This window comes from Lissotriton helveticus, chromosome 6 (assembly GCF_964261635.1).
Source record: "Lissotriton helveticus chromosome 6, aLisHel1.1, whole genome shotgun sequence".
Classification (NCBI taxonomy): Eukaryota; Metazoa; Chordata; class Amphibia; order Caudata; family Salamandridae; genus Lissotriton; species Lissotriton helveticus.
The window spans coordinates 1,700,644,553-1,700,661,361 of record NC_136067.1 but is presented as its reverse complement, the minus strand read 5'-3'; the positions used below and the strand labels follow the sequence as shown (position 1 = coordinate 1,700,661,361).

General features: G+C 46.2%; 1 protein-coding gene across 13 annotated transcripts in view; it reads right to left on the bottom strand.

Moving 5' to 3' along the window:
• Positions 1 to 16,809, bottom strand: part of LOC144763708 (uncharacterized) — a 2,434,724-nt gene that overhangs the window by 1,574,109 nt on the left and 843,806 nt on the right. For all 13 annotated transcript variants that reach the window (XM_078649561.1, XM_078649562.1, XM_078649564.1 and 10 more), the window contains one exon: positions 16,043 to 16,126. In XM_078649561.1, the coding sequence (XP_078505687.1) occupies positions 16,043 to 16,126 (84 nt within the window). The remainder of the gene's footprint in view (positions 1 to 16,042; positions 16,127 to 16,809) is intronic.

Below are 16,809 nucleotides of genomic sequence, written 5' to 3'. Positions count from 1 at the left end.
GTTCTCGTGAAAGCTACGAGTATCAGGCCTATGTAAAGTTACGTTGCCACGTTTCCCAGTGTGCACGTTATTTCATTGTAAAGTCCCCGTTTCTAGGCCCCAAAAGGGCCCGGACACCAGATTCAGCTCCTGTCTCCTGAACCCTCGCTGAGGAGCGATACAGCCCCCACCTGTATCCTCGACCCTTCACTTACTTCCTGCCTCACAGTGCCCGTCTCGGCCTGGCTCTGCCTACGAGTCTGCCAAGAATATGTTATGATTCTAGTTATCAGTCCAGCCCTCCTTCTCTGCATTCCTAAACTACTGAATCGCATCAATAGTTTCCGTCATCGTCTAGCCTTTACGTCTCCACATAAGAGAAATACTGTATTAATGGTCATTTAATATTCTTCATCACGCACTACATGTAGAATAATGCATGCACCAGTCTTAGAGTCTGTTAGCCTTTACCCCGATACCTTTTAGTTTATATCAACATGTTCTCTAAACATCAGATACTAGATATTGTTTAGGCACATGTCACCCTGACTCTCCAGACTTCAGTCTCTGCTCCTAGCACAGAGTTCATAGCCCCCAGCTTCTCCTAGTAACACGTCATTGTCAGTTTGCGCGCACCATTAGGTTAGAGGTCCCGGCTCCTCAGGTAGCCCCCTCCATGTTTCCGCCCCATTTATGACATATTCTGTTACGTTTACATCACATGTCTATGTACACGCCTCTTGTTACACCCACTTTCACCCTTATCTTTCGCGACTGCTATTGACCACACCCACTGCTCCGCCTACTGTATTCACTGTAATGCAACTGTTTTAGTATATATGCTTGTGTACTGTTATTAAATGTTAGCGCGCTCATCCCATATCCAGCCCCGGCAGCTGCCGGGCCCTGCCATCCTATTCCTATGCAGGTTGTCCTGTTCCTGTCCTTTATGCTGTATTAAACCTGCAAACTCCTACTACCTCGAATCTTGACTCTTATTTATTGAGCTATCTGTTATTGCTATGTCCAGTAAAACCTAGATCCGGTATTATTTATTTATATACCACACTGGGATGACTGTTAGCCTTCCCCCGAGTCCTGTAGAGCATTCCTAAATAAACTAAAGCTTCCACAGCTGTCCCAAGAAGGCAAAAATAAACCTAATTGTGCCATTAGGTCAGAATAAATACAACTAGCAATTAAATCTCTAAAGTCACAGAAACCCCCAGGGTCACATGGCTTTACCTAAATTTTTTACAAACAATAGGCCTTCATTATCCCCACAATTGCAGATCTATTCCATCATTTCGCAGAAACTGGGTCAGCATCTGGAACGACAAGTGAAGCCACCATAGTAGTCACTACCAAAGGATGGCAAAGATCTAAACTTAACAACAACTATAGGCCTATCTCCTAAATTAATTTAGATGCCAAGATATATGGCAAGATTTTATCCTAATGGTAGAGCAGCTTCTACCTAAACTCATTAGCGGAGCTCATGTAGGCTTCATGTAAGGTTGAATGTCTAACAACAATACCAAATTAATATGCCATGTGCTAGAAAGAGCCAAAAGTAGGTTCTCTGAAACGGTGGCCATCACTCTAGATGCCAAAAAGGCATTCAATAAAGTCTTGTGGGGTTTTCTTAAATAAGCTCTGTCTTGATTCAGCCTTGGCAAAGACTTCATTAAAATGATTATGGCCCTCTATAGCAGTCCCAGTGCTAGGGTGAGGACAGGTGGCCTTGTCTCTTCATCAGTTAAATTAGAGAAGGGCACTAGGTAGGGATGAGCTCTCTCCCCCACCTTTTACATCACTACCTTATCCAGAATAACAATTTAATTGCGGGTATTTACTAGAAACACAATGTCATAATTAAAATAGTGGCCTACACGGGCAATATCCTGATTATGACAGATACGGCCGGGGGCGTGGCTTGGAGGCCGATGGAGCAGGCTGCGTGAGCGCTGATCTCCGCACAGATGCCCACTGAAATCCTGATTTGACACAGTTCTTTGGCCCACCCGGTGGCACCAAGCACAATCGCAGGGGTGTGGACCTGCCCTGGCACTCGCCCGATGGCAAATCAGAAGCGGAGCGGGAGTTTAAGCAGTGTTTTCTGCCCGAGGTTGATGGCAGTGGCGGGCCCCAAAATGGTGGAGGAGTCGACGGGGAACGACTGAGCCTAGGACGGAGGTCGTACGGAGCCACCCGCTGGGCGGACAAGACGCTACTGGGGCCGGAGAGGTGACACAACAGGGGACCCGCTGAGGACCAGATCGAAGACGCGCACGAGACGGCCATGGGTTGTGGCACCTACGTCACGGGCACTCCGTGCAAGAGCGGACAGTGAAAAGGAGGGAGCGAAGGCTGGATGCGGGGACCCTGAGGCCCCGATCCCCTGGAGTTGTGCCATTGGAGCTGGAGAGGGCGGGGCGGAGCGAGGACACCTGGCGGTGCGTGGTGGAGCAGCGGAGCTTCCAATCCTGCCTTGGTGAGTGGAGTGAAGCCTGACCCGGGGCGCCTTGGCTGTGGAGGCCGACGCGGGTCCATGGGAGCGGCCTGCAAGCTGTGGCGGGGGCGGGAGTGTGCGCAAGCGGAAGGATGTGGGCCCATGATGAGGGGACCAATGCGGGCCCGCTCGGGAGTCTAGAAGCGGGAGCGGTGGAAATTTGAAGGAGACTCACGCCCTGGTAATGAAGCCCCTGCAGCTGGGAGATAGTCGGTAGGGGTGTAACGCAAGGCACGGAGGAGGACCATCAGCAAGTGCTCTGGCCCCTGGGACAGTGGAGACTGATGTGGGCCTGGGGGGAGAGTGTCTCCGAGTCAGCCCCGGAGGAGGGGGATACACCGTCGGACTCTGGGCCAGTGGTAGAGCCCGGGAGCACCAGGAGTGGGCCCCTGTCTGGGGCAGCAGGGAGAGTACAACCAGAAAGGGGCCAGAAGAGGTGGAGATCCTGTAAATGAACCTCATATAGGGTCCGAGTTATTGGTACTCTACTATTGCTACGGAACATAAGCGCAAGAGCAAAACATTGTTGAATGGGGGCTGGCGGAAGCGGGACAGAATCTAATCGAGTGCTCCTGTATCGGCGCTGTTGAGGGAGAGTGGCGAGTCATATGCTGGGGCACCTGGGCCACTGCGTAGCGTCCCTCCTGGTGAGCTGGGCTCCCGAGCTCGTTTGAGGCGGACTCGGACACTGGCAGTCCTTAGGCGGTCGGGGCACCGTGGCGAGTCAGCATACACCTGAACACGCTCCGGAGGGCCAGAAAATGGGGAAAACGAAAGGGAAGCAAAGTGGGGCGCATCAACCATCGGACAGCGACACGCCGGCCCAGGCCGAGTTGGATACACTGGAAACACCCCAAGATCCCCTGATGCAGCAGCAGTTTGATCGGATACTGGCGGCGATTGCTGACTCGCGCACGGCCCTGCAACAAGACATTGCACAGGTGGCAACGGGGCTTGGACTCCTGAGAGCGGATCGCTCTAAGCTTGCGGATAGGGTGAAACAGGTGGAGGCGACACTGCAGGAAGTGGCGCCGGCCCAAGCGGTATTGGAGAACAAAATGACGGACGCTTTGGTATGCATACAGGCATTGGAAAAACGTGCAGAGGATGCAGAAAGTTGAATTCGACGGAATAACATTTGCATGGTGGGCCTGCCTGAAAAAGTGGAGGGGTCAGACATGGTGACATACCTAGAGAACTGGCTGAGGACTGTGGTGGCCGCTGAGGGATTGTCACCTTTCTACACCTTGGAGCGGGTACACAGAGTACCTGAAAAACCGCCGCAGCCGGGACGTCCTCCCCGCCCGGTGGTAGCTAGACTTCTGCATTATGAGGACAGAGACTTATTACTCCAAAAAGCGTGAACAGGTGGGCCATATCAAGTCGAAAATGGCAAAGTGACTATTTTTCCGGATTATATGTTGGAGATTCAGTGCCGCCGCGCGTCCTTCCTGGCAGTTAAGAGAGAGCTGAGATCGGAAGACCTTCAATACTCATTGTTATTCCCAGCCAGACTGAAAATAATGTTGGATGGTGGCAGTCATTTCCACGATACCCTAGAGGATGCATGGACGTGGTTGGAAACTTAAAGGGCAGGAACAGACCGAATGGAGCATCACCTCTGGGAGTCCTTGAGGGGACGTTATCAGCGCAAGTCACAGCGGCATCGATGCCGGCGGCAGGGTATGCAGAAACCATTGCAGTCACAGACCGAGATAGAAAGGCAGGGAGTGTTGGAAGCGGTGACGGACTCGAAGAAGGACAAAGCACAATCAGACACTGAGGCCTCAGAGGCGGTTAGTCTCGGATGCCACAGGTCACCCAGGCTACAGCAGATGGACTCTTGGACGAGTGATGGTCTGAAATCCAGTGGACTGTTGTGGGAAATGTTGTGTGAAAAGAGGAGGCTTGTCCACGGGCATTATTTCAGATGGGGGGGGGGTTCGCACGTGGTGGTCCACGGGGTCCTTTGGGAGGCAGCTCCGCGGTGGGAAGGTCGAATAGTATGCAGTAGATCGATAGTCTATGGAGGGGTGTACGGGTGAGCAGAGGAATCTGTGTTTAATTGGGGGATCGACGCGGGGTTACTCCTTGATTGTAAGCGCTCACCCGTTGGTACTGCCTCCCCCATTGCCCATAAGGCATGCCCGCAGTGACTACTGGTGGGCTTAGGTGTGCGTTACCCGTTAGAATAGTTTGGATGGGGACTAGCAGCTTTGTTCTAGGACCTGCTCTTGGGGGGTGGGAGGGAGGGGTGTTGGGGGAATGGTTGGGGCAAGGGGGTCACCGGTGTGTTTATCTTTGTACAGGGAAGGGAGAGTCAGTTAATTTACTATGATGGGGGCAGTACCTGATTTACGTTGTGTCACTTGGAATGTAAGGGGGCTACACACAATGACAAGCCCCCACAAGGTCCATGCGTATTAGGTCAGGAGAGGAGTGCATATAGCATTGCTCCAAGAAACGCACCTAATTAAATCAAAGGATCTAGCATTGCAGCGCAGATAGAGGGGTCAGGTTTTTAGTACAGCATACTCGGCATTTGCAAGGGGGCATTGATTTGGGTCAGGGTGGGGGTCCCCTTTCAGATAACCAAGCAAACCATAGACTCTGAAGGGAGATTTGTAGTGGTTGAAGGGCGTTTACATGGCAGGGAAGTAGCGTTATGTAGTATCTATGCACCAAATGTAGACCAGGCGCGATTCCTGGACCGCATGTATGGCACACTGGCACATTATTTTACGGGCCTGTTAGTGTTAGGAGGGGATTTTAATTCAATAACGGATGTTTCTCAGGACAGGTCGCACCCCCCCTTGCCAGATTCCCCAGTTCACAGATTGTCCAAATATAGGCTAGATTGGCAAACCAGGTGAAATTTTGTGGATGTGTGGAGAACCCATCAAACGCAAGACCAGGATAATTCCTATTTCTCGGCAATGCACGAACTCCATGTTCGACTAGATGCAATATTATGCTCAAAGTCGATAGTGCCTTCCATAACCCACTCTGAGTATCTTGCTAGAAAATTGTCCGACCACAACCGTTGTTGATTACTATGCACTGGATGATGGAAAAGTCCGAAATCCCTACTTGAAGATTGTGTCCTGAGACGCTGGACGACCCAGTTTTCCAAAGAGAAGTTGGAGAGGGGATAGTGCATTATTTTCATTAAAATGCAGGGACAGCTTCCACTAGGGCAATGGAGTGGGATGTCTTTAAGGTGGTGGTAAGGGGGCTATGTATTAGTAAGTATGCAGGAGTTCGGAAGGTATTGCTGCAGGATGTGGAAAGAGCAGAACACAGGTTACGATCGGCTGAACAAGCGAGGCCTGAACGTCCGGAAGTACAAAAGGAGGTAGTCGAAGCTAAGGAAGCAGTAGCTACAGAGAGACTACGGTGCTTCGATTACAAGAAATATGTTGTGAAGGCCCATGCAGAAGGAGACAAGGCGGGGACGCTGTTGGCGTGGTTGGCAAGTCCCCCGCCACGAGGCTCCCCGATCATGGCACTGAGGGCGCGGGATGGCAGTACCATATATGGAGTGGTGGAGTGGTGTGGCTCACTGGTTAGAGGCGGCAGACCCGGGAGCAGAAGTCGGCCGGGACCAGGGTTCGATTCCCGATGCGGCAGGGTCTCGGACCAGGGTCAGCGGACTCGATAATTCTCGCCTCGGGGTCCCACTCGGCAACTCTGGGCATCAGCTTGCCTAATCTCCACAACGCCCCCCCCCAACGCTGGGGATGCTTGGCTCCACCTTGGGGATTCCCAGCAGGGACCATCCCACAGGGAAAGCCAGGACGGGTTCCCCAGCGGTATACAGCGCCGAGATGCCCCCCGGTGATTCGCGCGCTTTACAAAAATACATACATAACATATATACTCAGAGAGAGATTATGACTCGGTTCCTGGAGTATTATGAAGTGTTGTATGGGAGCACACTGGTGGCAGGAGAGACAGACATTGATGCTTTTTTAGAGAGTGTGCCCCTCCCGCAACTAGAGGAGGAGCAAGCGAAGCATTTGGGGCGAGATATAACAATTGAAGAAATTAGAAGTGCAATTAAACATATGGCTCGCAATAAGACGCCGGGAGTAGACTGATTGCCAATAGAATTTTACTCGCAGTATATAGAATTGTTAGCACCGAGGCTGCTAGAGGTCTATAGAGAGGCGCGGGAACTGAGCCAACTCCCTATGACGATGTGAGAGGCACTCATTATCTCAATGCTGAAGCCAGGGAGAGAGGGTATAGACACGGCAGCTTATCGCCCATTGTCAATGATGTCAACGGATTATAAGATCTTAAGTCAGATCTTGGCGTCGCGCCTACTACAGCATATGACCAGTTTGGTTCATGGGGATCAGGCTGGGTTTATCCCAACCAGAAATACAGCCGCAAATATACGGAGATTGTTGAGGGTTTTGGGGGAGGAACGCGTTGACTAGCCTATGGCCACGATACTTTCAGTGGGCATAGAGAAGGCCTTCGATAGTTTAGAATGGCCGTACCTGTATAAAACAATGGGATGCTTTGGGTTGGGAGAAGCATTTGTAGGGCTGGATGAAAGTGTTGTATACCTCTGCAGTGGCTAGAGTAAAGGTGGGGGCGATGATTTCCCCCCGCTACCAAGTGTGCCGCAGGACAAGACAGGGCTGCCCACTCTCTCCACTATTATTTGCTTTGGCAATAGAACCTCCGGCGGCTCGAGCTCGGTTGGGTCAGTGGAATGAGGGATTGGCGTTCAGAAGGGAACAGCAATAAATCTCACTATATGCGGATGATTTGTTGATGTTTCTGTCGGATGCAGAAGGAGCATTGGAGGGGGCGGCAGGATTGCTTTCAGAATTTGGTGACATTTCAGGACTGAGGGTAAATTGGGCTAAGACATGTTTGTTTCCAGTGACACCCGGGAGGGCAGCACCTACGATACCATGGAATATGCGCTGGGAGCCGACTTGTTTAGCATACCTTGGTGTGCATATCTACCACGAGGCCAATGCTATCCTGGAAGGGAACATTGGGAGATGTGTATGAGCACTGAAAGGTAGCATGGCATTTTGTAGTACGCTTCCGTTGTCAGTGATGGGAAGGGTTGCCTTGTTAAAGATGGTTCATAGCATCTGAACCAATCAAACACTCACACCCAGTCAACAGATCTGGGTTTAATCCATAGCATCTGAACCAATGGATTAAACCCAGATCTGTTGACTGGGTGTGAGTGTTTGGTTCAGATGCTCCGTCCATCACCACCCCCTTTTGTACCGCTTTTGGCTGCCATAAGTGTGGCAGGGTATGCTCAGACGTCAGTCCCTTGCTCACTTTGCCACTGGAATCAAGGAAGCCGGGCTGAAGACGGCTGGAATGCCAGAAACCGGTGCTCGGAAGCTTGTTTCCAGTCCAGGGAAGGCATGGCTTGGCAGTTCGGGCTGGACTGTTCCTATGAGGTACAGGGTCAGACTGATTTGCATATGGCCATGTCTGAACTGGGGTGGCAGAGTGGGCTAAAGAACGGTGATGGATTAAACCCCAGATCTGTTGACTGGGTGTGAGTGTTTGATTGGTTCAGATGCTCCGTCCATCACCACCTCCTTTTGTACCACTTTGTTAAAGATGGTGGCACTTCCTAGGCTGCTGTACTTTTTTAGAACATTGCCGATATGGATACCGAGCTCCATGTTTAAATTATTGAAGTCCATGATAGTAGGATTCCTCTGGGGGTCTGGGAGGCTCAGAGTGGCCCAAAAAACACTGTTGAGGCCGAAAGCAGAGGGCGGGCTAACGGTTCCTGACCTGGAGCTTTACTATATAGCAGCTCAGGTCCTTACGCAGGCAGTCGCAATAGAATTAGAGGAATACAGAGACACATCCTATCCTTTATAATATTACAACAAAGGCTTGACCTTAGAGATTTCTCTCTGGAAGAGAAAACATTGAGATTATGCTGGAATCGGAGCCAGTGAAGAGCGGGAGTGCCACATCCTTATGCTCCTGAAATTCCGCTGGGGATGGGTACAGCATTGCCCCATGGTGGAGACTGGACGTCCTTGCTGGCGTGGGAACAGGCAGGGGTCCAGGTACTCTGGGATTTGTATGAGGGCGGTGAATTAATGACCTATCAGGCATTGCAGGAACGATACGACCTACCCAGGGAGGGATTCCTGGTACACTCCGCTCTGGTGCATGCGCTTCAGAAACACTGGAAGGAAGGATTGGTAGAGCCCAAAACAACGATGGCATGTCAGTATGTAGTGATGGTGGCAGGGACATTTAAAGAAGTTACTTGACTCTAATCGAGAATGTTGAATGAGGGATTATCTCCACTAGATACATTACGACTGAAATGGGAGACAGGCATTGGGAAGCCCATTCTGGAGACTGCATGGGGACATATTCTACGCAGGGCTTTGAAAAGCACCAGGAACGCACGATTCCAGCTACACAGAGCATATTTGACATCTGGTAAGATTAAGAAGTATTTTAAGGTTGACAATGCTGTATGCTCTAGGTGCACAAGTGAAGGGGTGGAACTAGAGCATATGCTGTGGGAATGCCCGAACCTGGGGAGCTACTGGGGTGAAGTGGGAGGTCTATTGAACACAGTTACAGAGCGCCAGTTAGATTTAGACATGGCCATGTGTATATTACATTGGTTCCGTCATACCTCTAAGACGAAGGTGACAAGTAAATTCGTAGATATGGGGTTGGTGCTGGCAAAAAGAGAAATAACAATGCACTGGAAATCAAAGGAGGGTCCCAGCAGCAAAAAGTGGAGGGCCGAGATGAATAAATGGGCTAGCAGCGAGGGTGTTATTTGGTTTCAACGAGCGCAACGCTTGAACAACGAGGAAGTGCTGGATTCGGCGAGAGCATGGGAGGGACTGATACAATCTCTGTCCGACCAACAGTCAGTGGAGGACCCAATATAGGGTGGGCCATCCCAAGGAGGTCAATTAAACACCCATTATGCGAAATCCTGGCTTTCAGTCAGCCCGAGAAACACGCTGTTAACATTTTTGTAAATACACAGAACACTCTGGTGAGGGAGGGAGGGGGGAAGGTTTTCCTTGGTTTAGGGGTAGTTCATGAGTAGGGTTGATTAGGTTTGTCTCCAGGCGAGAGGTATATTATAATTTGTGTGTAGAATGATTTGTCCTTCTTATTGTGAGAGCAGAGATAGACCGTTCTATAGCATGTAAGATTGTACAGTTATTTGGGACAATTGGTCGATTTGAAGGGCTTTGAATATGTAAATGTTGACTGCACAGTAATCTAACTGATAATCGTAATGTAAACCAATAAAATACGTTTTTAAAATAAATGACAGATAAGGCCCAATCCTTCATTAAAGCACTTATTAGTACTCTTGATAGCTATGCCTTGGTTGCTGACTATAGCCTCAATAAAGATAAATCTGAAGTTAAGCCCAGAATAATATCTGCTCTAAAGACCTTTTAGGGGACTCTGGTCTGGCATGGCAAGCTGGCTACCTAAAATATCTAGGGAAAGGATTCCGATACGACCTAATAGAAACAATACAACATAATGAAAAAAAGACCATATAGAAAGTACAAAGTCTTCTGGACTGATGATACCCCAAATTCATCACCTGGTGGGGTCGCTTCGAGACCTTAAAAATGATGATCACATCTACAGTAAATTACCTTATATGCATGCTCCCACTGTCCCTCTCAGATGACTTGCACCGCAGGTTAGACAAACTTTTATGCAATTTTATTTGTCAAAACAGATGTTCCAGAATCTCGATAAAGAAACTCTCTCTCCCTACTATCATAGTTGAAGTAAACTCGCTAATTTTAGAATTTACCAAACCACCTTCCTTGCAAAACAAGGCTGCATGTGGGTCTACTCACCGCTGGACTACACCCCATCCTGGCGTCTACTTGAAAGAGCACTCCTAGAGGACGACCACCTCATCATGCTACTCTCCACTAGAATTAAACCTTCCTTACCAACCAAACAAATTTTTCAAAACACTAAACAGGCCTTGCAAAATCTAGACAGACATCTGGATGTTCTGATAAAGTCCTCTAACATAATATCTCTATGGAAGAATACTCTACTGAAAATCGAGGGAGCCCAGCAGCATTGAAAATCCTGGTCTTTAAAGAGTCTCCAGTTTTTGTCAAGTTAGGCCCCAACAACTATCCACTGTCCTTATAAGATCTCCAGACCCAATTCAACCTGGAAAAGTTGGATTTTTACAATTTCCTAAAATGTAAAGCCTGTATATCTAAGGTCAAACCACTTTCCCAAGCTGATTGTCATTTCCAACAGATCTGGTCACCAGGTGTCAAGATAGTCCAAACTCTTACAACCCTCATCCACTTGTCTTAACCTAGGTTTACTGGGAAAATGGGATCAACATAACTCTATATCCCAAGAGAACTGGAACTTGATCTGGAAACCAGTTGTTTCTCAAAATCATACCAGCACTTTCCTAGACTGAGTTCTGGCTCCTACATGGAATGATTTGACCCCTCACAGCCCATTAAATGGGCCCCAAAGATAACCCAATTTGCTGGAACTTTAGAAACAGGTGACTTACTAGACCTGATCTTTTGCTGTAGTGCCAGCAAGACATTTTGAGACAAAGTATTCAAGTTTCTCTTGACACTGTTTGGCTTTCAGATGGAATCGAGTTTCAATCTATCATTATGAGATTCCTAGACCCTTGCCTAAGTTCCTCCAATGATGCACTAATACTAGACATTCTACTAACAACTGTCTGTAGGTCCATCCTTACCAATTGGAAAAATACTGTGTCCACCTCCTTGAAGTCATGATTGAACATCTGAGTGGTGCTGACAAAATTGCCTTATAAGACACACCATGGAAATGAAAACATAGACCTCTATGGGGAACCCTTGATGCCTACTTTGCTAACAGTAAACCACCATGAGATCTCACCCTCACTAGACAACCTATTCCCTCTACAGCTTGCCAGTTAAATATTCACAATAACCATCTTACAGTACCTTCATCACAGTGAGTACATATCCCCCTTCGCTCCTATGATCCTGCAATATCCCAAGAGCTATGATCCATTGTCCCCATCTAGCGCCTCTAAATGTTTTCTCATGCAAATGTGTACCAATCGCAAAGCATGCTGTATACATTGTTTGTATGTTTCACAATTGGAAATTTGCTTCTGAATGTTGTCATATTGTTGGCAATCCTAAGGTGTATAATTCATAACAGTCCTTCCTTACGGATTCTCTCCCGCCAATTATGTAGCCCCACATGTAGGATATGCTTTTTCTTTGTGTACTCTTGTTTTTACCTGCCTGCCCATGCATTTATGCTTTAGTTTGTATTTTCTTTGTATTATCCTTTGATTGTTTTATGTCTGGTACATGCATAAATGTCAACAAAATTCCTTTGAAATAGATTGATGCTGTGCTTGCAACCGTAATAGGTCAATACCGAGGACTGTTCCCCGAAGGATCAAACAGACAAAAGAATTGAGAAGGCTCTCAAGCGGTCATATGAAGCCAATAATATGTTTCCTAAGAGCAGGGACATATGCAGCATATGCAGCCAAGAGTCTGGTTAACGGTTTTGATAAACTAGCGGAAGCAATGCAGGATGAGGAGGACTGTTAAGCCCTTTTAGTCAATGTAGAACAGCAATCAAGATTCCTCTCAGACATCTCTTATTATGAGATTAAGTCAGCAGCAATGGCATCTTGAGCATCAGTCTTGGCCGGTAGGCATATGTGGTTAAGGAACTGGAAGGCAGACTCAACAGAGAAGTCAGCCCAGTTGAGAATCCCTTTCCGAGGCAAGAAACTGTTTGGGGCTCAGCTTGAACAGATGGTGACCAAGGTGTTTAAGGACTGAAAGCATGCTTTGCCTTACAAAGGGATGCCTTGTAATTGTAAGCCTTTTAAAGATACCAAGAAGAATAATGAATACAGGTCATTTTGAAGATAGTGTTTTCCCATCCGTTATACCAGGACAAGAGCAGCAAAACTCATGACTATGATTGGAGGGAGATGCTCCCAGTTAGAGAATACCTTTGCTGTTTCCTAAAGGAGGGGAAATCAGATGTTTTCAATCAATGGGTTCAGAATATTGTTCATAGATGCAATGTGATAAGAGTTTGAATCCAAGCCTCCAGAATCATGATTCATCCCTACACTGTTACCAAGAAACAGGCAGAAAAACAAGGCTTTATTGGGCAGAATCTACTCCGTCTTGCTGAAAAAAGCGAGAATACCAGTGCCCTCAGAAGAGGAGGATCAGGATATTTACTTAATCCTCTTCTTGGTGCAGAGGTTATCAAGGGCATTCAGACCAGTTCTGGATTTACAGAAGATCAACAAGTGGATACAGAAAATTCATTTAAAAATGGACAGTCTTTAGAAGGTAATTCTGATAGTTCTGCCAGGGGGACATACGATTTCCACAGATTTGCAATATGCTTATCTACACATCACAATATTTTGTTGTAATAAAAAGCATTTAAGATTTGCAGTCAACGATCGGCATTTTCAGTTTGCAGTCTTTCTTTCAGTCTCAAATCTGTCTCCAAGGCCTTCACAAAGTAGAAGGAGTTCTGGTGCATCCATATTTACAGAACTGGTGGCTTCATGCAAGTTCTCTTGAACAAGTTATCAAAGAAAGAGACAACGTGTTGGAAGTGCTTCAGATGTATGGCTTTCTGATAAACTGGAAACAATCTCAGCTGGATCCTTGACAAGATTTAGAGTTCATCAGAGCAAGGATTCAGACAAACCATGGTTTGGTGCTGGTTCTCTTACCCAGAAGACAAGATTTAGAGTTCATCAGAGCAAGGATTCAGACAAACCATGGTTTGGTGCTGCTTCTCTTACCCAGAAGACAAGAGAAGATAGTTAGAAATCTGCTCAACTTCATTACTCAGAAATATCCAACTGCCAGAGAATGGTTGAATATCCAAGGAGACATTTGATTCCTTGAGGGAGGTTTCATCTCAGTCTCTTTGTATCTCACTTCCTAAAACTTTGGCCTCCAGTTGGGGGTGATCTGGAAGAAAGACTTTCTCTGTCTGCTCAGACAGTGGAGAAACTGAAATGGTGGCTTGGACTGGCTCATCTTGCGAAACGTTTTTATCTGGCTCCTGTGAGCTGGGTGAGAATAACAATAGATGCCAGCAAAACTGGATGGGATGCATGGATGGACAATCTGTCGTCTTAGGAGAAGTGGTCATTCCTGGAGATGAAAAATTCATCCACTGGAGAGAGATGGAGGCAGTTCAGGGTGCCCTTCTCCAGCTTTCTTCATTGAGAAGGGGCCAAACAGTTCTTATCAGGATAGACAATATTTCAACCAAGGCTTTTATTGACTAACAAAGGGGTCACACATATCAGGCATATTGATGGAATGTGCAATTGACATTTTTCAATGACAGAGATTCATTTATGAAGACTTTCAGCTATTTATATTCAGGAGACTGAATCAGAAGGCAGGTCATTTAAGCAGGATCTTTGCATCTTTTCAAACTTATCAATTGAATCCTCTGGTGTCTGCAGATATTTGCAGGAGGTGAAGGATCCCAGTGATAAACTTTTTTTCCAGTCAAGGCAATTCCCTTCTTCCATTTTTCTGCTCCAGGACAAAAGAGAAAGGGGCATGGAATGTGGATACTCTTTCTTGTCCATGGCCTCAAGTGATTTTATATGGCTTTCAGCCATTCCCCGCAATAGTGAGATTCTTAGCCAGGGTGAAGACAGACAAAGCTTCAGTGAGTCTGGTTACGCTGGCATGGAGCCTTTCCTCTTGGTTTCCTCTAATAGTGAGCATGAACAAGGGTCAGGAATGGGTTCTCCCCCAGCCCCCATCTCCCATAGGTCAGCCAGTGCTGTTTCAGAGGGCCCTTCGATGTCTTCAGCTAACGGCATGCCAATTGAGTGATTGGGTTTGAAAAAGTAGGCATCCCAGAGGGGCTGGCTCAGACAATTCAGGCTTTGGGCAAAGAATTGACTCAAAAGTCATATAATCATTGTTGGTGGTCATCATTCTGGTGTGAGTCTAAGCAGTTAGAACCCTTGTTTTTCTCCAGTTTTTCAATCTTACAGTTTCTAAATGAAGGGTTTAACCTGGGTCTTAAGTGAGATACTTTCAGGTTACAGTTGGCAGCCTTTAAAGTATTCAGGGAGATTTGGCTGGATGTTTCTGAATCTGAAGTTTTGGTTTCTAGGTTTTTATTTAAGGTGTTTTAAAAAATTAGGCCAAATGTGAAGAACACTTTACCTTCAAGGGATTTAATGTTGGTGCTGGATGCTCTCAAAGGTTCTCATTTGGAGCCATTGGAGTCTGTGGATCATAAATGCCTGACTTGGAAAGTTTATTTCTTGGTAGCAATTACTATAGCTAAAAGTAAAGGATAATTAGGTTCCTTTTCAGCAAGACATCCTTATTTTAGTATTTTTCCTGATAGTACTGTTTTGAGGTTGGGGCCTTCCTTTTCTCCAAAAGTTCTATTTTCATCCTATTTTAAGCAGGAAGTGATTCTTCCAGACTTTTTTCTGAGGCCTTCTGTCCCGCCAAACTTTAGGTAGGTGGTTAAAATCTACAATTTCCTCAGCCTACCTCCTGGAAGGCATTTCTCTTCCAGAAGGATGATCCACAAGGAGTATGGTAATATCATGGGCACAGTTTCAAGGGGCCCCACTGATAGAGATTTGTAGGGCAGACATATTTGTGAGACATTACAGGATCGATAATGTTTCTAGTCAACAGGATATTTTTGGTGTTAAAGTATTATCTGCTATGGGGTAACAGAGAAAAATACTGCAATAAATTGTAGTGCTTTCGGTTTTCTGACATGATTTCTCTAGCTTATCATAATCATTTGACAGATAACTCTGGCATACCTCATTTCATAATGAGAGGAACAGGGATTGGGACAACAAGGTAATGCATGGATTACTTACCGGTAAATTCATTACTCTGAGTCCAGACTTCCCTTTTCTTAACATTACATCCTTCCCTCCTGCAAACATTTATTTAAATGATTATATTGATGTCGCTTGTGAAAGCTTGGTATAAAACAGGCTGTTTGTAGGTAAGCCAAAACTATACATGTTGTTAGCAAGAGGAGGAGGATATGGTATGGTATTATTTCTAAAGGAGTTTGAGGTTCAAAGAGGTGTCTTTGGCGGCATGAATACCTCATTTCATAATGATTGGAACATGGATGTCTGACTCAGAGTAATGACATCACCAGTAAGTAATCAATGCATTAAGTGGCAGTCTGCCTCCCACATGGTTACTGTGGCTTTGATGTGCAGCTGTGTGATATGGTGCTGCAGTGTTAATGCAAATACTATTTTACCTCCCTTATTCATTATTCTGCTCATTTGCTACTACAAAAATAATCCTCTCTTTATTATCATATCACTGTTTAAAAGTTCTATTTAAAAATGCTCTGTTGTAGCTTCCTCTGTTTACAATGATGCGTAAATGCCATTTTAATCATACCGAATGAAATTAATAACTGTAAAGAAACTGTAGTTATTAACAAGTAGTCTTTCAATATTTTACCTACTTTGATTTTCTTTTTCAGGTTCAGGAGGGTTTTGTGGAATTTCAGCAGGTTTATCTGGAGCCTTTTCTTCCACTTCTGAGGGTTCTGCAATAAACATTTTAACAAACTGAGATTATGTTCTTACTTTTCATTCCGTACTTTGTAGAGATACACTTAATTCATGTACCTAATGCAGAATCTACATGTAAACATTGATATATACAATTTAGACAGGGAGTATGTTTATTACAGTCTTGCTGGGTATCAGTGTGCCTGACCATGTTATATTCTATTATATGTTTTCATTTTAAACAACCATGGCCCAGATGTAGGTAATAGCAAATTACCGCATGGTAAATACCGAATTTTACTGATTCGGTATTTACTATTCGGTAATTGCTATGTAGGTAATAAATTCGGTAAAAAGACCGAATCGGTAAGATTCGGTAATTACCGATTCTGTAATTACCGATTCGGTATTTGCTATGGAATCCTATGGGCCTTGAAGCCCATAGGATTCCATAGCAAATACCGAATCGGTAAATTTACCGATTTTACAAGGGGGACAGGGTGTCACTTTGACACCCTGTTGCACCTCTGTTTCATGCTTGTGTGCCATGTGACACACATACATGCCCTTAGGGCATGTCTGTGTGCCACATGGCACAGGTGTACATGCACAGATGTGCATGTACACAGGAATTCGTTATTTACCATGTAATAGTATTACATGGTAAATACCGAATCCTGAATGGCCTGTAGCACTGTTAACAGTGCTACCTACATAG